General features: G+C 31.8%; 2 protein-coding genes across 3 annotated transcripts; both read right to left on the bottom strand.

The window, feature by feature from the left end:
- Window positions 1-1,373: 1,373 nt before the first annotated feature.
- Window positions 1,374-21,278, bottom strand: LOC149399226 (uncharacterized). Of its 2 annotated transcripts, XR_016296568.1 has the most exons (4): window positions 20,667-21,278; window positions 20,229-20,534; window positions 17,505-17,730; window positions 1,374-1,694 (listed from the first exon to the last, which is right to left on the bottom strand). XR_016296568.1 is itself a non-coding variant. In XM_089612480.1 (3 exons), the coding sequence occupies exons 1-3, from the start codon at window positions 21,050-21,052 to the stop codon at window positions 17,556-17,558; spliced, it is 867 nt and encodes a 288-aa protein (XP_089468606.1). In that variant the 5' UTR covers window positions 21,053-21,278; the 3' UTR covers window positions 17,193-17,555. The 2 variants fall into 2 exon arrangements, 1 of the variants encoding a protein (XP_089468606.1); XM_089612480.1 differs by lacking the exon at window positions 1,374-1,694 and having other exon boundaries at window positions 17,193-17,730.
- On the bottom strand, window positions 1,689-5,083 carry LOC149399227 (uncharacterized). The gene is made up of 3 exons (XM_089612481.1): window positions 4,542-5,083; window positions 4,091-4,390; window positions 1,689-1,926 (listed from the first exon to the last, which is right to left on the bottom strand). Exons 1-3 carry the CDS (start codon window positions 4,928-4,930, stop codon window positions 1,752-1,754), a joined length of 864 nt encoding a protein of 287 aa, XP_089468607.1. The 5' UTR covers window positions 4,931-5,083; the 3' UTR covers window positions 1,689-1,751.
- Window positions 21,279-24,121: the final 2,843 nt, after the last annotated feature.

The following is a 24,121-nucleotide window of genomic DNA, read 5'->3' as shown; positions in this document are numbered from 1 at the left end:
ACTGCATAAACTCGAAACCCAAAAATTCAAAAAACCAATATATATATATATATATATATATATATATATATATATATATATATATATATATATATAAGCAGTATATCCCACGCGTTACTGCGAAATAATTAATATATTTTAATCTGGAAGAAGAAATATGTAAAGACATATGTAGAAATATTTAGATTTAAAAAAGCTCTTCTCCTTTATAATATAATAGTGTTATATATACAATGATTAAAATTGTTACAAATGTAAGCACATGGAATGATAATCAAATTCAAACGAAAAAAATAGTATAAATATACTACATTATCAACAGAACATATGAATCAGAAGAAACTTCAAAATATTAGTCTGTTAATATCTTTAATCACATTTTCCGACAGACTCTTCAAATAATTTTAGAAGCTTGTATATAATATTATATATCATATCCATATACCCGGAATATATTACACATATATATATAAAAAAAAAATTAATGTAGATAGTGATAGAGAAATTGTATCTCTAGCTCCAACTTCCTTTCAGGTTTTACCTCTAAAATACACGAGCTATGTAAAAATATGGCATTATAACCATTATCCTTACTTTCATTATTTAATTTTAAATGGAAAATAGCTTTGCGTGGCGAACGTTAAATTGACCAATTTATCTTGTGTGCGTGTGTTTTTCTCAAGGATTGAAATCTCGCATCTCGCAACTTTACCGCACTTTAAATTTTGAGGGTATCTCGTCTCGTACCAAAGTATTCCGCGGTATTTGACGAACGTTGATGATATCTCGTACCGCATGGTAACTCGCATTCCGCGAGATATATCGCAAAAAAAATGGTATTCCGCGGGATATTTGGACAATAAGTAATTTTTAAAAAAAATTACAATATATACATATGTTGCAAGTGAAATGAATGGATTTAGCATACTAATAAAAATTGTTTGATTTTCTCCTAATGAATTTTGATACTTATAAATATTATTAGTATGTTAAAAATCATTTAATATCATTTAAAACATATTACACTTAGAGAGTAATTTTGATATTAATTTGTAAATTAGAATTTTTAGAGTAATTTTGATATTGATTTATAAATATTGTACTTTCACGAAATTAATTTTGATATCACTTAGATATTAATTTGCAAATTGTAAAAAAAAAAGTACAAATTACATTACCAAACATAGTACAAAGTACAAACCAAGACTACATAACATATGATAGAAGCCATATACACTGTGAGAGGGTGTGAGAAAAAAACATCTTGTGTTTGTGGCAGTGAAAATATGAAAGGAAAAATAATTAATAAATTTAATCTTATCTGAAATATCAAGTTGGTTAGGGGAATAACTTGAAGTTTTAAGAAAGCTACATGTTTAATCCTTCGGTCCATTACTGTATAATATAAAAGGCCAAAGTGGCTATAAAATCAATAGTAGTTTGGCTCTTGCCTACTACTAAATATTGTAACTTGTACAACACTATTAGCACTAATTACTACTGTAAATCAAAATAAAACCCTATTAGCACTCCTATAACAGCACTAATTAACTAAGCAATTATTTACTCATCAATTGGGTTACATGCATCACACAAATCTTTTTCCCTCCAAATTTTGACGAAAGTGTTCATAGCTCATATGTCAATATGAGACTTGGGGGCGAAACAAAGCACTAATACACTAGATATAGAACCTTTAGTAGAACTGTACGTAGAAGTATTAGTATGTATATATCGTAGTAATAGTAGTACTACCAAAAGAAGTTGGTGAAAGGCGACGGAGTCTGAGAATCGTCGTCCAAATCACGGGACGGAGAGTGGACATGCCTGCCCTCGTATGTCGTTATCACCATCCTCGGATCCTCCGCCAATCGCTCCACCCGTTTCTTCACCCGACAGCTGTCCATCGTGCACCGGTAGTAGCTCCTACACAATTAAAAAACTAAAATTATATATATGCTTAACCAATATGTAGTAGAACGTACACCAATGGCGCGGCTATCATCTAATAAATGTGCTAATTTTCATTATAAAATAAAACTTGATGCCGATGTTTGAAAATGAGGTAATGTTTCGTAATTATTTGAAGGGAATCATATCACATTCTATAAGTTTTTTTTGGATAATGAATTTCGGTAATCACAATCATAATGACCTGGTTCTTATCGCGAGCAATGTTGTGATACATGGCATTTTCTTGGATCACAATTGCAAATTTATTATAAAAAGTTTTAGGTAAGTAATCTTTCTTTCAGGTGATACTAACAATTTTTAAATGATTTAAATATACCCCATTTATTAAGCTCCAAACAGTTACTTCTGAATTCTCATCTTTCTCTTTTCTCCATATAGAAGTTGGATTGCATATTTCTTTAAAAAGTCTACTAGGGTTTTACTACACTAAATGTTTTAGTGACTTTCCAGAGCGGCACAATTTGAATCAATATATATTTGTTTGTTCAAAAACCGATGATATAATGCGTTACATGCATGAAAGTACTGGCCATGCACGAGTCTTGATAGTTTCTAGTTTCTACCAACCAACAAAATTAAAAATTAAAAAAAAAAGTACCCAGTATCTCTGTATCTTTACCGCATTAATTACGTCACACGCCGAGAGACAAAAAGTGGTACGTTTTAGCAAGAGAATAAGAATAGTATCTCAAGTTCGAGATCATACGTACAAGAGAAATTTTCACCTTTCAATTCTCAAATTTAAAAGTTTAGGAATTCAATCATGTATTTATGTCTTATTATTAAACTACCTTTTAAGTTTTAATAGCACCCCTAATAGTAAATTTATAATGACCCTTTTTTGGGGTGCTAATATAAAAATTATGATGCCTTATCATCATGAATAACGGCTACAAAGGGAAGAAGAAACGTTAATTTAAATATATATATGTAATCATTGTTTAATTTAAAGTAAACATCCGTTTTTTTCAAATTGATCAGAAATATGTCTGTTATTATTTTATATTTTGATATGAATAGACTGGTTTGAAAGAGCCAGAAGGCGTGCAAACTTTTCCAGATTCTCAATTTTTAGTTAAGCTACGTTCGTACAAAAGTATATCGATAGGTTTAATCATATACAGAGGCTTTGATTCTCCGTTAGGTATTAATATGATTATTATGGGAATTTTCTAATACGTAATCAAATACTTTTCCAGGATTTTTTATTGTCCTATTTGTTTGGTTTTTTAATTAATATTATTTTACGCATATATTCAAAGCTACAAGTTACAACTTACAACAATCATAGTATTAGTAGTCTTTTGTGAGGTATTTATATATATTCAATGAAAAGAAAGAAAGAGTGTGATCTTGAAATTATTATATTGTTATTAATTCATCGTTTGAATTTATATAGCCCTGTGACTGTGGCAGTACACTTTATAGCTTTACTCTCCTTCTCTCTCTCTCTCTCTCTCTCTCTCTCACACACACATGCAAATTAAGATAAAAAATTGTCTCAAACTCAATTGAGATTTGAGAGTTGTGTATTTGTTATCATGCCACATAGAGATATTTTAACATTCAAGACATGTTATTAGTATGTTCATCTATTTTCTCCAAGAAATAATAGACTTAACCTCGATGCCTAAATACGTCTTCAAAAGAACTAAAAAAAATTCTCAATCATTTTTATAATAGTTATATAATTATAATTTACGATACAAGAAAGGAAAAACATAAAGGAATCTTGCCATAATTCACAAGTAATTTCCTTGGCTTTATTATCCAAACGTTTTTGTCCCTAAAAAGACGAATGAAAATTAAGTTTTAATCATAAGTAATAAATTATCCTATTAAGTAATCATTAATTAGCTTTAAGACACAATTCCTTTAATTTGTTTTCCCTCTCAAAATGTCTTTGCAACACTCATGCCTGTAAAAGCCTATCCAATCGACATCATGAGAGAGAGAACAACACCAACAAATAGCTGAATCTAGGCATGTGCATGGTGTTAATTTGTACAAGAATTTAGAGCCAACGAAATTCCAAATGTGACAAAAAAAAAAAAACTTTTGATGATATCGATTATGTTATCAAGTTATATATATATTTATTTATTTACATAATTACCTGGGGTGTTGTGTATTCTTGACAACTTTCTGTCCGTACTTTCTCCCCTTGTAGCCATCGTCAAGCACATCAACTTCGCTCATTGTCTTGAAGAAAAATCTTGGCTCTCTCACTTTCCTTCTTCTTTTCATCTTCTTCATCATCTTCATCGATGATACCCCAAGATTATTATTATTATTATGATCACGATGATGATCATCATGCTCATGATCTTCAACACCGATGTTACTGATGTTAAACGAAGATGATGATCTCACTTTGCTTCCCATGCATTCATTCACTTCATTACCCCAAGAAGACCTAATAAATCATAATCAAATTAATCATAAATTATACTTGTGTACATGTATATTATACTATGATTAACAAAATTATAATCCTATTAAAACATTTGTACTCTAAAAAAAGTAGCTACAGCTCAATTAGAGGAAAGTAAAGTGATCTAAATTACCAAGGATTTGTGGATGATGGTCTTTGCAAGGAAAGAAGTTGTGTCGTTGTAGCTCCTACAAAATTATCAGCTGAAGTGAAGCCATGACTTTGGTGATGATGATGATCTCTTTGTAATTTATTGTTATTACTAGGGTTATAATTAAGATTATTATTATTATCAGAAATTGAGAGAGTACAAGGCATCAACAAGGCTGATGAAGGAGAGGAAGAAGAAGAAGAAGTGGTGTTAGTCTTGTTGGTTGGAGATGAGAAGGTATTTCCCATTATTAGGGTTTTAATGGTTTGAGGGCTGTTATTATTGAAAGGAAAGAAACCCATTTGAGAAGGATCTTCTTGATGATCTGCTTGCTCATCATCCTCAAACATCAAGCCCTGGTTGATCAACATGGTTTGAGACACAAATGAGAGAACTGGCACACAAAAGATATATTTTTTCTTTCAAGACGGATTTAGATATATATATATATATATTGAAGAACAACTACAAGACGAGAAAGAGAAGAAGAGGAAGAAAAAGATTATTTTTGAGGTAGAGAGGTATTAATAAAGTGAGCTTTGGTTTTTAGATAAAAAAGAATCTTAGTAGAAGAGTCTCTGTCAAATTGTATACAGAGTTACAGGCACAGTACACTCGGATAGACATGAGAGAATTTTGGCCGACATGACAGCAACTAAATGCCTATAAATATGGCCAACCACTTGATATGTGAATATACTTTATATTTCTTTTTTTTGTTTGTTTATATTCTCCTCTTTCTTTATTCATTATTTGATAATTAATTTTTTATGAACTACCTTAAGGGAGGCAGCTTCATTGGGCGGTAGGAAAAAATACTGAAAAAAAAATCTTTTTCCACTATCTATATATATATTATAAAATACAGAGTAATAAATAATATATAGCTCAGAGAAAGAATATTAAGCAGATGTGAAGCGTACAGGGTACAGCAAAAGAAATTGTGTAATATTTGAAACTGAAAAAGTTTGGTGAGTGATAAAATAACACATTTGACTCTCTATGTCAGTAGCACAGAAATTCTGTGTCTCACACACGGCTTAGTGGAATTTCACTGTTGGACTTCAGGTCAACAATACACGACAAATAAGGGTATATTTATATGTATATATATGTCACATGATCAGTAATATACAGATAAATTTATATAATATTTGCTTCGTCTGACATAGCTTTGTTTTTTAAAAAAGTGCTTTTATTGTTTTTTTCAAAAACTGACAAGACGTTTGGTAAACAGTTTATAAAACAGTTGTTGTTGGTAAAAAAAACTGATTTAGCGTTTGGTAAAATAAATATATTATAGTAAAAAGATTAAAATAGACATAAAATAAATATTTAACAGTGCTATGGATAATCACGTGAGGATATTTAAGTAATTTTATATCAGATACAAAAACGTTTTTTCTAAAAGCTAAGATTCTTAGCTTTTGTGACTCGTGCATGATTTTTAAAATCGTTTTTAAATTTTTTCTAAAAACTGTTTTACCAAACAGTAAGATTGCAGTTTGATTTTTGCTAACAACAAAAACAGGCTTAAAAAAGCTGTGCCAAACACGCCCATTGGTGGAAAGAAAGTAAGCCAATCTGTGTTTTTCTTCAATTGTCTAGCTTCTTGATACTTCTCGTCTTAAAAACAAATTCCCGTTATTGATTTAAAAACTAACCCTTTTTATTTCTCTTCTTGATACCTCCAAAGAGAATATATGCTTCTGTTTCCAGGGTTTGAAATAAATATAGGGTTTCCTGTTAAAAAAATATTGAAAGAAAAAGAAGAGAAAAGAAATGAGAAAAAGAAAAGATATCAGAAAAGCAATGATGATAAATCTTGGGAGCAAATCTTGCTCTCCTCTGCCTCAGCGGTGATCGATATCATTTTTTTTTTTTTTTGATGTAGCGGTGATCGATATCATTGTGATATATTATTGTCTCCTATTTGACCTTTTCAGAGGGTGAAAAATAAAGCTTATTGCCTTTCTAATCTTGCTTTTGATTATCAACGTCTTTCGTTTTCTATTTATTTATAGTTTTAATTTTTATTTCTTATTTTTAAACTATTTTGCACTTTTTCCAATTCCAACCCCACATATCTAACCCCATTTCCCATTTCCCATTTCCCAAATCCCAAACCCAACCCCATGATACCGATATCATCTCAACAATTATAAACTTTATAAAGTCAGATAGCTTTTATGTTTTTAGCCCCGGATTAATTTGCATGACTTAATTTAAGGTTCTTTTTTCTTTTTTTTTGTGAAAACAAGATTTAATTTTGAGCTGATATTTTAAATTGACTTTTTCTATTTCTTTTTTCTTAAAAAATGTTTTTTTTTAATTATGAAGTATATATCGTATGGAAATACGAACTAAAAGTATTTTTATATGTTTTGTACATGCGTGTCAAAGATTAATGAACAAACTGAAACTTCAAATTTAATTAGAAAGCCAAATTTACCAGATGAGTTTATATTTCACATTGGATCTAAGTTCTAAATATTTTTATCATTCAACGTAATTTTGAATACATATAACCAAATTTAGCTGGTTAAATAAACGGAAATTTTAACTTTTCCACATCATAAATACATGGTTGGAGTAGTGGACCAACATGTCATTGATGAGATATACACATGTCGTTGATTGCATCGTTTTTAAGGAATCAAATTCTACCAATAATAATGGGACTTTTTGCACTATATATGATCATCCGTTTGTTAAACTGATCATAATATCATGAACTAGTTAAATGTATTTTCACAATCATATTACCTAATCGTCTTTAAGTTTGTGGCGGTGAAATCTTTGCAAATATGAATTTAACTCCTAGTTATATGGCGCTATACACTCTGCATAATGATGGTAATCACATTTGTAATGATGATACTATTACAGCAAAAAGAGTAGTCAAGATAATAGATTTTCTTTTTAACGATGCAAAAATTATGCTAAAGTTAAGCTCTTTATCAAATGAAGAGCTTACTTATATTTGACATATGTTATAGGGAAAATGCACCAAGGGCACGTCAAAAGGGTTGATATTAGATTTTTATTATGGATTTTCAATTAGAGCAAATGACTCTATAATATATTTTAGCTGGACACTTTTTCTCAATAAAATTAAAATACATCATCATGAATCTCTCTATGGTTGATTATATCTTTGAATTATAATGGGGTGTCGAGAAGAGTATTGTATGACATTATAAGTTTATGTAATTAGTTTACATTAATTTGCTTTCAATCAATGTGTGATTCCTAATATAACTTCTCAAAGTAACGGTTTTTTTGTATTCGCTCATTTTTTGCCATATGACAACGATTGAACTAGAAACTTATTTGAGCTATGTTGGATTTTAATACCATTTAAAGTACTATATCAAAATTGAAGCAATGAGAAGAGTAATATGTGACCCTACGAAAGAAGTACTATGACATTGTCGATAATTTTATCCCGAGCTAAATGTGATGATCAACGTAAATCAGATCATATACTATTGCAAAAATAAACCTATTCTCAGCCCTATACGGCTATACATGCATGTTTTTTGTTATTTCAATAATGATCTCGGATCCCGTGATCTACCAAGTTGACTTGATCAACTCTTAAGTATCCGAAATGATATCTAAATTAGTATGATATACCTCGGAAAAATAATTGTTTTGGTTACATAATATAATTATTTGATTATTATTACACCATAAGGGCTTTTTTTTTCTTTCTAGAATAGCTTACGTTGGACTAACTTCACCATGACCTCATGGCGCTACGTATACACGGACGCAATATGTGTAGTTGTAAGTTGTAACTGAACCAATTAGTTTTTCCTTTGGTTTAGCGTAATATAATATTATTAGGGCAAAAACATAATTAAAATTAAAAAGAGAGAAGAAAAAGAGAAAGACCTTTTGATATCTTTTGGGTTTGAATTGGAAGGTAGGGCATGGGGTGGGAAATATAAATCATTTCTTTTTGTCTCTGCTTATAATTATGGCTCCTCTCTCATTATGTCAATATATTAAACAAAAAATACTATCTCCCCTATTTTTCAGCTTTCATATCTCAGCTTTTCCTTAAGCTTTGGCACAAATACAATATACCATTTTCAAATTTCAACCATAACCAAATAGTATACACACATGCGACATGCCCAAGGAAAACGATAAAAGAGTGTCACAATCATATATAATATATTTAATACTTATACATATATATGATGTATATATATATAATTTTATGCTTTTTTATTCGACTACTACTCTAGCTACAAAGCAAAATCAAAGGGTATATTATATATGATAGAAATGTGAATGTTGTGGTGCACAATTTAGAGCTCTGCTACTGTATCACCAATACAGTGACTCCAATTACAAGAGCTGCTATTGATTTCATTTTTAGCGATAATACAATTAATGATTTTCCAGTGCTACTAATTTCATTATTACCCAAAAGGGAAGTTGCAAAAGAAAATTTTAAAAAAATTAAAAATTGAAAACACGGTATATTGTTTCTTTTGCTATGTGGTTGATTTGTTGCAGATAATTTTGTACTATATGACGTCGCATGATATTTTAGTCACTAGAACCGTATTTTTTTGAACTTTTTTTTAAAGTAATTTTTCTAATTCGTTGTGTGATTTATAAAAAAATATAAATATTACCAGCCGTTAATGTATAATTATCAACGGTTCATAATGTTTTTTTTAATAAAAAATATAAGCACAAATAACTAATGAAAGTTAACGGAAGTAATTCCTTCCGATAGTCTTCTTCTACTTCCAAAACCCTATTAGAAGAGTTCTTTCTGATACTGTTTGTTACAAAATGATACTTCCGTGAGCCACAAAAAACAAATGGAAATCTTCCTTTCATTAAGTTCCGTACCGTTAGCATAACTTGAGTTCCAATTCTTTATTTTCAATTTCAGCAAACATTAATTCATTACTTTAATAGTTTTGGAGGTTGGCTTTGAGACCATTACAGAATTTAGGGGAACACATTAACAATTCAAAATTGATTATTCTTTGTTAATTATCACGTCAACAAAAATGAGTTTATATTATAGACTTTTATGACATTTTGGTCCTCTCATATTTCTTTAATGGATATTATTGAATAATTTTTTATACAGTTCTAATAAAACGAATTAAGATTATGAAACTCTAAATTATAAAGTGAAAACTTGAGATATTCATATAGGTTATAATATAATAAGTTTTTAATCCCGCTTAATTAAAAATATTTTCTACTTTATAAAAGTAAAATTTAATTATTCGATATTTGTTTGTTTTCTTTATATTAGTTACAGATTAAGGTGCAAATTAAACTTCTAGTTAAAAAAAACTAGTTTTATTTTGAAGTCCATAAAAGGCATTTATTTTCATAATATTTAGAAACAATGGGTATTAGTAATATGGTATAAAATAGCCCGTCTCTCGAAGGAAGCGTGTAGAATATCCTTGTTCACCGCCGTCGCTGCGAGGGTTTGATTGAAGGTACTGTTGAACGAGAATTACGGAATGATATCACGCCAAATATTTAGTCAACAGTGTGAATATATAACAGACCACGCTTTTAGGAATAAGTTTAGCATTTCGTTGTAACGAATTCTATACGTGTATATTCTTTTACTTTCTTTCTTTATTTACCAATGGACTGCTATTAATACAGTGCATTCTCACGAACTTCTTTATTTTCTGTGTTCATTCTCTTAGATTTGCAATTCCGAATTCACAGGTGTTGAAAAAAACGTTAACCAGAATTTCCCTGCGCCAGAGTTTGATTTACGTTAAGAAACCTCGACATCTGAGTGTTTTTTTTTTCATCGTCGTAGATTCACGGGGTGAAGAATCAAGTCCTATTCTGAATTTTTCCGCGCCAGAGATTGATTGAAGGTAAGAAACCACGACATCTCTTCGCTTTTTCATTTTTTGGTTTTCATTCTGGTAGATTTACGATTCCGATACTATCAATTGACAGCTCATACTAGAAATCTATGGCGATATCGGAGCCGAATGCTAAGCGCATGAAATTGGGGAGCGAGGAAGTGTGTATCGTTCTGGAAGGGGCTTCCATATACTCTTTCTGTCTCTATATTGTGGATTTGAACGAAAAGCAGGGTTCGTCTATAAAGCTTTTAGAAGCCTTCTATCGATGCTCCATGGAGCTTCCAAGGGATTCTGCGTATGCTATGTTGAACTCCGCTCTGTACAAGTTCGGGGGCTATAAAAGAGGAGAATGGACATCCGGGTCGTGGACTTTCGATTTGAAGCCATATTTCGACAAGGTTTCATCGAGTGATTCTTCGTTGGGCAGTGGGACGGAGATACCGGGTATGACAGCCAAAGAGCAGCCTTGTGCGGTGGTCGTGGGTGGCCGAATCTGCGTGTTTTCCCTCACTCTTAGGGAAAATCTCAACAATTTCGAGCTCTACGACCCAAAGGACGGAAAATGGTCGCTCTTACCTGAATTGCCCTGTGAATTACTCGGGGAGAAAGTGGAGTACTATGCTGTTGAAAAAGACGATCTTTTGATACGCACGGGGTTGGGCTCTTACTCCATTACCATCGACGAGCAGTCCAACGATACTCACAGCCCGAGGCAGTGGAACCCGTGTGAATTGCCTGAAGTGGCTGTTAATGAAGGCTGTGGTGGTTTTGTGAAAAGAGGTAATCTCTTGATCTCACCTTACCTAGACGTTGTCGATATTGCCAAGCCAGACGGAGAGCACTACTCGTTTTGGAATCCCCAAAGAAACGAGGAGATTATGGTTTCCCTTTCCGACCGGTTTATTCCGGCTCACGAGGCCGTGGTTCCTCTGCTCGACGAACATGGATTGAGGACTTGCGTTGTCGAAGTAGGAGGGCAGGGATCCGACTTTTACGGCAAATACGACCGTCTTCTTAGGCTTTTATTGATTCGGTTTGGTGAGAGGCCCTGTGAAGGCGACATTATGCTCCTCAATACCAGATCGTATCAATTGGCTCACGATTTCTACGCTAATCTCGTCATTGTCAAGGGGATATATCCATTGTAAGTTTCTCTGATTCTTTTAACAAATTAAGACGAGACGGAGCTCTGAAGATTCGGAATAAATCAGAGCTAATCTCTTACCACACAAATAGAGCAAAAAAAGAAAAGAAAAGAAGAGTGCGATTTATTTCATTTGAATTATAAGGAGGGCAAGAGATTAATGGTCAGTTGGTTCAAGCAGAGCTCTTCAACAGCAAAGGCAACATTTTTTTTTTAAAGCTCTGGTATTTTTCTACTACGTTGAACGTGTTGGAGTGCCTTCCTTCCTCGTATTATTTTTCTAAATTAAGTACAAATTTAAAGGTAGATAAAATCAGTAAAGCTGTAGCTAAATTTATTCAGAAATTTGATAGGACAAATATAAAATAAATATGTTAACAATCGGAACAAAAACAACTTTCGCGTGAAAAAAAAAAAACTTCAGAAATCAATATTCATATATGTTTTAAGTTCAACCCAATCATTCTAATATAAATAAAAAAAAAATTCAACTCAATCAATTATCCTTCAAACTTCAAATTTCAATGGAGCAATACACTAGAGCAAAATAGCTTGAATGAAAAGTATAAGCTTGCAAGGCAACTGTGAAGAAGGCACAGAGGCAAGAAGAGTTCAAGGGAAGAATCAAGATAAAGAAATGGTCATCTTTCAAAAAGAAAATTAAAAGATAAAGGCCTAAAACTTACACAAGACACGAGAGATAGAGTCAAATAATGATATGCTGAGCAGATCAGCCACATCCAGTATTTCAGTCCTAGCATTAACTGCAACAACATACTCATTCAGACTCTTCGGCACTAAAACTCGACTCTCATTCGCTTTGTCGAATCCCAATCCGCTTAGCTCTTCGTGGAACGCAGAGAAGAACTCTAGTAAATCATGAAGAATGGAAGATTTCACGACTCGTGCCTCGGCTCAGCCCCTGTTCGACGCCGACGAGCTCATCGACTGCGATGGTAAAATTTTCTTTTCTTTTTGGAAGGACACAGATTTGAAGCTTCAACCCAGTGTAAATGTGACATGCGGGGTTATATGGAAAGGCGACAAGCTCATAAACGGAGTCCTGAACTCTTGATTTGCTAGGCTATGAACGTCTAGCCAAATTTCGTTTTCAGAAAAAAAAAAAAAAAAAAGAAAAAAAAAGAAATTGTTTTTTTTTTGGTACTGTCAAGGCAAGAGATTAGTCTTTATCACAAACAACTCAACAAAGTCAAGGAAGCAAAACTAAAAAGAAATTGAGACGCCTGGCCTGAGTGTTGGCGAGGTTAGTTTTGCTGTTCTGTTCCCTCTCTCGAGCAGGAGCCAAAATTTCCCTTTCACTCCGACAGTGATCTTTGTATGGTTTGATTACAAGGAGATTTTCGCATCATCTTTCGCCTCCGCTGCTTATTTAGTCCATTAACTTTCCCAAAGACAAAACGGTAATGCCAAGAATCCGAAATTTGTTTCAATTGCCATAGAAATCGGTTCATCTTACAGTTGAGGATATGGATTCCAACACAAACTTGCAGAGAGAGAGAAAGAGAGAGACCTGAATCGGTAATTCTTGCTTCGCCAAGGCCTCGACGAGCTTGACAGGCAAAGCAAGCTCGTCCGACTCGGCCAAACCCGATCCAGACTCAGCACTCCCGGCCTCGTAATCCTTACCATTTTCGTTGTCTCAAAACAGAGTTCGGCGTCGCAGCCAAGGAACGCGACGAGGAAGGGCTTACAGAGAATCGCCGATGCACCATAGAAGCCATTGTTGTAGTTGATGGTGAGGCGTTGACAAAGATGACTATTGAATCGGGAGGGCGTTGTGTTGCAGAAATCATTGTACTCCTTTAGTTTTGATATGTTTTAAAATGTCCGTTATTTTGGAAAGAAATCATTGTAATTTAGTTGAGTTGAGAACTATGTTATAACTATTCTTAGTGTTATTACAATCAGTATTCACCAAAGTTATAAAACGTGAAAGATATATCTATTTTGGGTTGATCATGATATTCGGTTAATGTCAAATTTGATTGGTTTGTAATTTGTGTGATTAAAAATGTACTCATAGAGTAAGGCGTGAATCATGGTAATAACTAAAATCTAAAGTCAGCCCCTTTTTAGCCCTTTTACTATACAGATGAGCAATTTTGTTCATCAATTTTAAAGTGACACTAACAAATGATTGGGGACTCTAATTAATGAAATCAATCTATCTTCTCACACCTGAGGCAGGTTTTTGGGAAATATATATTTATTGAGCTCTTGTGTTTGAGGACTTACTAGTAAATTGTACAAAGTTAAAGCTATTTGCTTCACGATTGTTTCAACATTTGACTATTTCTAATAAATTGTACAAAGTTAAAGGTATTTGCTCCAAGATTGATTCAACCTTTGACTATTTGCTTCATATAGCAAATTAGCTTTATACAGCAAATTAGCTCTAAACAAAACCAATGGAAATTGAATAAAATGTAAAAAAAAAAAAAAAAAAAAAAAAAAAAACAATGATTAATATTCAAGTAAAGAGATGGATAGAGAGCAATTTTGCTTAAAAAGTTGCAACTTAAAAAGCTTATGTGGCAAATAGAGCCAATGTGGTATAAGCTTACCATTAAAGAAGTTCTAAGAGGGGATTATATGTAGGATTAAGTCTTTGCCATTATTACAAATGTTTGCCACTATAAGTTACTTATGTTTAAATTTCCAAAAAAGCAATTATAATTGTCATTATAAGGTTTGACATTGACACACATTATTAACTGGATAAAAGCACGAATTTTTGTGAAATAGGGTTTTAAAAGATTTTAATTTAAAAAAAAAAAATTAAAAGCGCAAAGTAGAAACAAAAATGTCATTGGACCGATTTTAATTTTTTTTAAATTTAAAATATTGACAATAATTATTATCGATTATTAGATTATTAGGTATACACAATTATTAGAAATAAGCAGAAACATAAATGTTACAACATAAATTCAAATTCAAACGAAAAAAAATAATATAAATACACCATTCATTAAAATACAAACATATGGTACATTTATTGGGCTTTATTGGGCTTGTTTTGGAGGCCAATGTTTGCTGGAAGGGATTATTCCTAAACTATGACTTTCACAATAGTTTTGGACCAAAATCCAATATCTCTAATTTAATCCAAAAACATGACTTGCTTTTTTACACAATTACGTTTTTATCCTTTTATTTCTTTCAATTTTTTCTCATTGCTTTTTTTATCCTTTATTTCTTTTCTTCTTCTGCGTTTCTTTTCTTCTTCTTCTTCGTTCAAAATCTCTCTCTCTCTCTCTCTCTCTCTCTCTATCTCTCTCTCTCTCTCTCTCTCTCTTGCGTCCAAAAGAAGAAGAACTCCGTCGAGACTTATCACGGGGGTTTCAAACCCCTAAAATTAGTTTGGGGTTCTCGTGGTTTGTCGCCGAGTTGAGCGAGGAAGAAGAAGAACGAGAATTCGGGAGAGAGAGAGTGAGAGTGAGACGGAGTTGAGCTCGCGGAGGAAGAGGAAGAGAACCCACCGAGGAGACGAGAACGCCGCGCGTCGCCGTGGAGACCGACCGGGAAGCGAACGCCGGGAAAGGAAGAGAACCCACCGAGGATAGTGAATTTCACAGGAATTGGGTAAGAAAAATCTGAAAATTTCTGGATTTTCGTTGAAGATTTATTGACATTGATGTCAATAAATATGCATTTTTATTGACATTAATGTAAATAAATCTTCAACGAAAACCCAGAAATTTTCAGAAACTTTTCAAAATTATCCAGAATCAAATCTTCAACGAAAACCCAGAAACGTTGAAGATTTATTGACATTAATGTCAATAAATATGCATTTTTATTGACATTAATGTCAATAAATCTTCAACGTTTATGGGTTTTCGTTGAAGATTTATCTTCAACGATTCTGGAAAATTCATTTGAAGATTTATTGACATTGATGTCAATAAATATGCATTTTTATTGACATCAACGTCAATAAATCTTCAACGAAAACCCAGAAATATTCAGAAACTTTTCAAAATTATCCAGAATCCCGAGAATCGTTTTTTCTTTGATTTTTTAACTTTAAAAACCACAGAAATTCTACGCGGAATCCATGGCGGGCTGTTCCGGCGGACACTTCGAGGTCGCCGTAGCCGGGATGGCCATGGGCTGCTCTTCGGCGGCCATGACCGTCGTTCCCAGGAGCTTCAGCGTCGGAGATTATTTTGATTATTTTGGCCGAAAAATCAGGGTATGTTCATTAGAAATTGGGGGTTTTGATAATCTTGAGAATTGTTGATATTGTGAGTCGATTTTGTGTTTGGAATTATGCTTGGGATTGTTGATTTGGGCTGTTTTCGAATTTTGGATGAATTTACCATGGATTTGCTGATTTTTGGACGTGTTTTGGACTTGGCCGTGAGACTTGACCGTGTATGCTGTTTTTTTTTTTTTTTGCCGTGTGTAACTGAGTTGTTATGGATTTTGTTTGGTCTTTTTTTTTTTTTTTAAATTAATGTCAATAAACATTGGAACTTATTTGTATTAATGTCAATAAAAAGTCACAGTGAGTTATTGAGGGTATTTTTGTACTTAAAGAAAATAGATAGTCATAGTTTAGGATTAAATTGAATTTATTTGATTTTGGTCCAAAATCATTGTGGAGTTCATAGAATAGGAATAATCCATTCCTGGAAAGTTGTCTTTCAATATTTTGGCTTATACATCTCATATTTGCTTGGGATTTAGAAATTATTAAATAGTTACGTGTCATTCTCAAATTACATTTGCTTAAGTGGTATCAAATTACTACATTATCAACAGAACATAATTATGAATCAGAACAAACTCCAAAAAATTATTCTGCGCGCTACGCCACACACACACACACACACACACACACACACACACATATATATATATATATATATATATATATATATATATATATATATATATATATGTATATCTTCGTTCACATTTTCCCACACACTCCTAAGTTCAAAGTCAAACGACACAGGATCAAATAATTTGAGAAGCTTGTATATATAATATCTATATCATATAAATAGTTTTTTTTTTCTTTTTTCTTTTTTCCCCCGGAAAATATTACACATATATCAATTTTTTTAAATGTAGATAGTGATAGACAACATTGTCTCTAGCTCGAACTTCCTTTCAGGTTCTACCTCTAAAATACACGAGCTACGTAAAAATATGGCAATCATAACCATTTTTCTTTACTTTGATAATTTAAACTTGACAATTTTATGGTGTGCGTGCGTGTGTGTGTGTTTCTATGGCAAAGCTGAATTTCAAATTGAACATTTGAATACGCGTAATAACAGTCTCTAAATTATATCACAAGTTGTAATTTGGTCCCTAACCTAACTTTGTAGGAAATACTCTATAACTATTAATAATTTTGTTAATAATTTTTTTTATAGCGCTAAACATTTTTTTTCGACTAGCTGTACTACCTAAACAACTTTAAAATGTTCAATTTAACGATAAATAAAATAAAAATATAGAAGGAAAACTAATAAAAAAAATTCAATCCTATCTAAAATATCAAGTTGATTAGGGGAATAACGTGAAGTTTTAAGACTAAGTCTACATGTTTAATCCTTCAGTTCCATTACTTGTACGATATAAAAGGCTAAAATGGCTACAAAATCAATAGTAGCATTTGGCTCTTTGCGGCCTTGCCTACTACTAAATATTATAACTTGTACAACAAGTCAAAGACTGTTTAATGATAAATCAAAATAAAACCCTATCAAGCACTCCTATAACAGCACTAATTAACTAACCAATTATTTACTCATCAATTGGGTTACATGCATCACACAAATCTTTTCCCCTCCAAATTTTGACGAAAGTGTTCATAGCTCATATGTCGATATGAGACTTGGGGGCGAAAAAAAAACACTAACACACGAGATATAGAACCTTAGTATTTAGAAGTATTAGTATGTATATATAGTAGTAGTAGTAGTAGTACTACCAAAAGAAGTTGGTGAAAGGCGACGGAGTCTGAGAATCGTCGTCCAAATCACGGGACGGAGAGTGGACATGTCTGCCCTCGTATGTCGTTATCACCATCCTCGGATCCTCCGCCAATCGCTCCACCCGTTTCTTCACCCGACAGCTGTCCATCGTGCACCGGTAGTAGCTCCTACACAATTAAAAAACTAAAATTATATGCTTAACCAATATGTAGTAGAACGTACACCAATGGCGCGGCTATCATCTAATAAATGTGCTAATTTTCATTATAAAATAAAACTTGATGCCGATGTTTGAAAATGAGGTAATGTTTCGTAATTATTTGAAGGGAATCATATCACATTCTATAAGTTTTTTTTGGATAATGAATTTTGGTAATCACAATCATATTGACCTGGTTCTTATCGCGAGCAATGTTGTGATACATGGCATTTTCTTGGATCACAATTGCAAATTTATTATAAAAAGTTTTAGGTAAGTAATCTTTCTTTCAGGTGATACTAACAATTTTTAAATGATTTAAATATACCCCATTTCATAAGCTCCAAACAGTTACTTCTGAATTCTCATCTTTCTCTTTTCTCCATATAGAAGTTGGATTGCATATTTCTTTAAAAAGTCTACTAGGGTTTTACTACACTAAATGTATTAATGACTTTCCAGATCGGCACAATTTGAATCAATATATATTTGTTTGTTCAAAAACCGATGATATAATGCGTTACATGCATGAAAGTACTGGCCATGCACGAGTCTTGGTCCTCTTGGATAGTTTCTACTTTCTACCACGAAAATTAAAAATTAAAATTAAATAAAAAAAAGTACCCAGTATCTCTGTATCTTTCCCACATTAATTACTTCACACGCTGAGAGACAAAAAGTGGTACGTTCTAGCAAGAGAATAAGAATAGTATCTCAAGTTCGAGATCATACGTACAATAGAAATTTACACCTCTTAATTCTGAAATTTAAAAGTTTAGGAATTCAATCAAGTGTTATTGGATTCATTAAGCATATAATCATATTTATAATATTACATTGTTATATAATTAACCTTTCGTAAAATTTAAATAAATAATTTACACGTGTAAATTGACGTAATACACCACAATTTTATTTCAATGAAAGAGCAAATCAAGAATGTCACGTCATCTTTATGACTATTTACTTAAAATTTACGAAACGTTAATCATATAACAATCTCAAACGTTTTATTTAACTAGTTATTTAATTTTTTGTACTATTAAAGTGCCATTTAACAACACCCCTAATTATAAATTTATAATGACCCTTTTTTTGGGTGCTAATAGAAGAATTATGACGACCTTATTACTTATAAGCATGAATAACGGCTACAAAGGGTTAGAAATAAAAAATAAAAAAATAAAAATCAGAAAGATCAATAAAAGTTATAAAAAAAAATGCATTAAATATTGACAAATATGTATTCATTGTGTAAAGTAAACATCCGTTTTTTTCAAATTTATCTGAAATACGTCTGTTATTATTTTATCTTCTGAATTCTGATATGAATACAGTGGTTTGAAAGAGCCAGAAGGTGTGCAAACTTTTCTAGATTCTTTATGATCATCAGCTTTTTTAGTTATGCTACGTTCGTACAAACATATATCGATAGGTTTAATCATATACAGAGGCTTTGATTCTCCGTTAAGTATTAATATTATTATTATGGGAATTTTCTAATACGTAATCAAATACTTTTCCAGGCTTTTTTTATTGTCCTATTTTGTTTGGTTTTTTAATTAATATTATTTTACGTATATTTTCAAAACTACAAGTTACAACAATCATCATTCCTTAAAACTAGACTTATTAGTAGCCTTTTGTAAGGTATTTATATTTTATATAATATTCAATGACAAGAGAGAAAGAGTGTGATCTTGAAATTATTATATTGTTATTAATTCTTCGTTTGAATTTATATAGCCCTGTGTCAACTGTGGCAAATACAATTTACAACTTTACTCTCCTTCTCTCTCTCTCTCTCACATACACTGATACACACATACTCTAATGCAAATTAAGATAAAATTGTCTCAAACTCAATTGGGAGTTGTGTATCTGTTATCATACCACCTAGAATTGTTTTAACATTCAAGAGTCCAAGACATATTATTAGTATGTTCATCTATTTTCTCCAAGAAATAATAGAGTCGATGCCTAAATACCTCTCCAAAAGAACTGAAAAAAATCTCAATCATTTTTAAGGAAACTTAAAGGAATCTTGTAAAAATTCACGAATAATTTCCTTGGCATTTATATCCAAAAGTTTTTGCCCCTAAAAAGACGAATGAAAATTATTTTTTAATTATAAGTAATAAATTAGCCTATTAAGTAATCATTAATTAGCTTCGAGACACAATTCCTTTAGTTTATTTTCCCTCTCAAAATGTCTTTGCAACTCATGCCTGTAAAAGCCTATCCAATCACCATCATGAGAGAGAGAGAGAGAACAACAACACCAACAAATAGCTGAATCTAGGCATGTGCATGGTGTTTGTACAAGAATTTAGAGCCAACGAAATTCCAAACGTGACAACAAAAAAAAAAAAACTCTTGATGATATCAATTATGTTATCAACAAAAGCAAAAGCAAGTTTTCAGCTAGCTAGAGAATAATAAAATAATTTTTGTTCACATAATTACCTGGGGTGCTGTGTATTCTTGACAACTTTTTGTCCGTACTTTCTCCACTTGTATCCATCATCAAGCACATCAACTTCGCTCATTGTCTTGAAGCAAAACCTTGGCTCTCTCACTTTCCTTCTTCTTTTCATCTTCTTCATCATCTTCATCGATGAAACCCCAAGATTATTATTATTATTATTATTATTACTATCACGATGATCATCATGCTCATGATCTTCAACACCGATGTTACTGATGTTAAAGGACGATGATGATCTCACTTTGCTTCCCATGCATTCATTCACTTCATGGCCCCAAGAAGACCTAATAAAGCATAATCAAATCAATCATATATTATACTATGATTAACTATATCATAATCCTATTTTTTTGCACTTGTACTCTAAAAAAAGTAGCTAGAGCTCAATTAGAGGAAAGTAAAGTGATCTAAATTACCAAGGATTTGTGGATGATGGTCTTTGCAAGGAAAGAAGTTGTGTCGTTGTAGCTCCTACAAAATTATCAGCTGAAGTGAAGCCATGACTTTGGTGATGATGATGATCTCTTTGTAATTTATTGTTATTACTAGGGTTATAATTAAGATTATTATTATTATCAGAAATTGAGAGAGTACAAGGCATCAACAAGGCTGAGGAAGGAGAGGAAGAAGAAGAAGTGGTATTAGTCTTGTTGGTTGGAGATGAGAAGGTATTTCCCATTATTAGGGTTTTCATGGTTTGAGAGCTGTTATTATTGAAAGGAAAGAAACCCATTTGAGAAGGACCTTCTCGATGATCTGCTTGCTCATCATCCTCAAACATCAAGCCCTGGTTGATCAACATGGTTTGAGACACAAATGAAAGAACTGGCACACAAAATAAATATTTTTTCTTTCAAGACGGATTTAGATATATATTGAAGAACAAGACGAGAAAGAGGAAGAGGAAGAAAAAGATAGTTTTTGAGGTAGAGAGGTATTAATAAAGAGAGCTTTGGTTTTTAGATTAAAAGAATCTTAGTAGAAGAGTCTCTGTCAAATTGTATACAGAGTTACAGGCACACACTCAGATAGACATGGGAGAATTTTAGCCAAGACATGAAAGCAACTAAATACCTATAAATATGGCCAACCACTTAATATGTGAATATACTTTATATTTCTTTTATATTCTCTGTATGTATATATCTTTCTTTATTCATTATTTGAGAATTATTTTTTTATGTGAAATACTGAAGAAAAAAACTCAATAATCAACTTTTTCCACTATATATATTATAAAATACACAGTAAATAAATAATATATAGAAAGAGAAATTACAATAAGCTCAGAGAAGGAATATTAAACAGATGTGAAGTGTACAGCAAAAGGAATTGTGTAATATTTGAAACTGAAAAAGTTTGGTGGTGAGTGATAAAATAACACATTTGACTCTCTATCTCAGTAGCACAGAAATTTCCGTCTCACACATGGCTTAGTGGAATTTCACTGTTTGGACTTCAGGTCAACAATACACGACAAATAAGAATATATTTATATGTACATATATGTCACATGATCATTGATATACACAAAAATTTATATAAAAAAAAGTTGGCTACGTAAGTCACCTAAACTATATGGATTGTAAATTAGCAAATCTTTGGTAAATATTTTGTAAATAGTCAACTTGCATACGTAACAGCCTATTAATTACATTTTTTACATGTTTGATTGGATTAAATAAATTTTTTACTAATCTGTTAATAAGTTAACTTGGTTATTTACAAAAAATTAAAGAAAGGTGGGCTATATCTCAATTCACTACAACCGTGTGGCTATATAACTTAATAACCTTAAAATATTGTGTGGTGGAAAGAAAGTAAGCCAAGCTCTGTGTTTTTCTTCAACGGTAGCTACGTAGCTTCTTGATACCTCTCGTCTTTAAAAAAAAAAAAAAATTCCTGTTATTAATTTAAAAAGACAACCCGTTATTTCTCTTCATGATACCTCTCCAAAGAGAATATATGCTTCTGTTTCCAGGGTTTGAAATAAATCTAGGGTTTCTTGTTAAAAAAAATTGAAAGAAAAAGAAGAGAAAAGAAATGAGAAAAAGAAAAGATATCAGAAGAGCAATGATGATAAATCTTGGGAGCAAATCTTGCTCTCCTCTGCCTCGGCGGTGATCGATATCATGGTGATATATTATTGTCTCCTATTTGACCTTTTCAGAGGGTGAAAAATAAAGCTTATTGCCTTTCTAATCTTGCTTTTGATTATCAACGTCTTTCGTTTTCTATTTATTTATAGTTTTAATTTTTATTTTTTATTTTTAAACTATTTGCACTTTTTTCAATTCCAACCCCACATATCTAACCCCATTTCCCATTTCCCAAACCCAACCCCATGATACCGATATCATCTCTACAATTAGTAGCTTTATAAAGTCAGATAGCTTTTATGTTTTTAGCCCCGGATTGGTTTGCAGACTTAATTCTAAGGTTTTTTTTTTTTTTTTGAAAATAAAATTTAATTTTGAGCTGATATTTTAAATTGAGTTTTTCTATATTTTTTTGCTTAAATTATGTTTTTTTTAATCATGAAGTATATATAGTATGGAAATACGAACTAAAAGTATTTTTATATGTTTTGTACATGAGTGTCAAAGATTAATGAACAAACTGAAACTTCGAATTTAATTAGAAAGCCAAATTTACAAGATGAGTTTATATTTTACATTCAATCAAGTTCTAAATATTATTATCATTCAAAACGTAATTTTCAATACATAAAACCAAATTTAGCTGGTTAAATAAAAGGAAATTTAACTTTTCCACATTATAAATACATGGTTGGAGTAGTGGACCAACATGTCATTGATGATGAGATATACACATGTCGTTGATTGCATCGTTTTTAAGGCATCAATTTCTACCAATAATAATGAAATAATAATGGGACTTTTTGCACTATATATGATCATCCGTTTGTTGAACTGATCATAAAATCATGAACTAGTTAAATGTATTTTCACAATCATATTACCTAATTGTCTTTAAGTTTGGCGGTGAAATCTTTGCAAATATGAATTTATCTCCTCGTTATATGGCACTATGCACTCTGCATAATGATGGTAATCACTTGGGGGTAATCACATTTGTAATGATGATGATATTGCAGCAAAAAGAGTGGTAAAGATTATAGATTTTGTTTTGAACGATGAAATATTATGCTAAATTTAAGCTCTTTGCCAAATGAAGATTTTAATTATATTTGCCATATAGGGAAAAATCTATGCGCCAAAGGCACGTCAAAAGGGTTAATATTACCATTTTTGTTATGGATTTTCAATTAGAGCAAATAACTCTATAATATATTTTAACGGGACACTTCTTATCAATAAAATTAAAAATACATCACGATTCTCTCTATGGTTGATTATATCTCTGAATTATAATGGGGTATCCAGAAGAGTATTGTATTGCATTATAAGTTTATGTAATTAGTTCACATTTGCTTTCAATCAATGTGTGATTATAAGTTTAGGTATTCACTTTCGTCGCGACAAAGAAAAAACTTGAAATTTTACATTTTCACGACGGTTTTGATTTCCATTGTGGAAACCTTCGTCGCGACAAAGAAAAAACTCGTTGCGACATAAATTGAAAAAATATATGTTCTACGATTAACCGTCGTTTAATTCACTTTCGTCACGACGGGAAAAATTTATGTCACGCCAAAAATTTTGAAATGACTAAAATCGTCGTTTAAAAACATTTAACGATGAAAATGATTCCTTCGTGTAAACTTTCCGCGATAGAGGCTTACACGATGGATATCAAATGTCGCTTAAGCCTTAAATGATGATTTTTAATCGTCATTTATTCCATTTTTTCAGTAGTGTATGACTTCTCAAGGTAACATTTTTTTTTA

This window comes from Urtica dioica, chromosome 4 (assembly GCF_054948205.1).
Source record: "Urtica dioica subsp. dioica isolate 48M chromosome 4, U.dioica_male_clone48M_v1_H2, whole genome shotgun sequence".
Classification (NCBI taxonomy): domain Eukaryota; kingdom Viridiplantae; phylum Streptophyta; class Magnoliopsida; order Rosales; family Urticaceae; genus Urtica; species Urtica dioica.
Note: the sequence above shows the minus strand (reverse complement) of the source record. Positions and strands in the feature narration are given on the sequence as shown.

Excerpts from the sequence above, each read along its gene's own strand:
- LOC149399226 (XM_089612480.1), bottom strand. The coding sequence starts at position 21,052 with ATGTTGATCAACCAGGGCTTGATGTTTGAGGATGATGAGCAAGCAGAT. Across the intron at positions 20,535-20,666 it reads CCATCATCCACAAATCCTTG|GTCTTCTTGGGGCCATGAAG; the intron begins GTAATTTAGATC and ends ATGCTTTATTAG. Across the intron at positions 17,731-20,228 it reads AAGAATACACAGCACCCCAG|GAGCTACTACCGGTGCACGA; the intron begins GTAATTATGTGA and ends TTAATTGTGTAG.
- LOC149399227 (XM_089612481.1), bottom strand. The coding sequence starts at position 4,930 with ATGTTGATCAACCAGGGCTTGATGTTTGAGGATGATGAGCAAGCAGAT. Across the intron at positions 4,391-4,541 it reads CCATCATCCACAAATCCTTG|GTCTTCTTGGGGTAATGAAG; the intron begins GTAATTTAGATC and ends ATGATTTATTAG. Across the intron at positions 1,927-4,090 it reads AAGAATACACAACACCCCAG|GAGCTACTACCGGTGCACGA; the intron begins GTAATTATGTAA and ends TTAATTGTGTAG.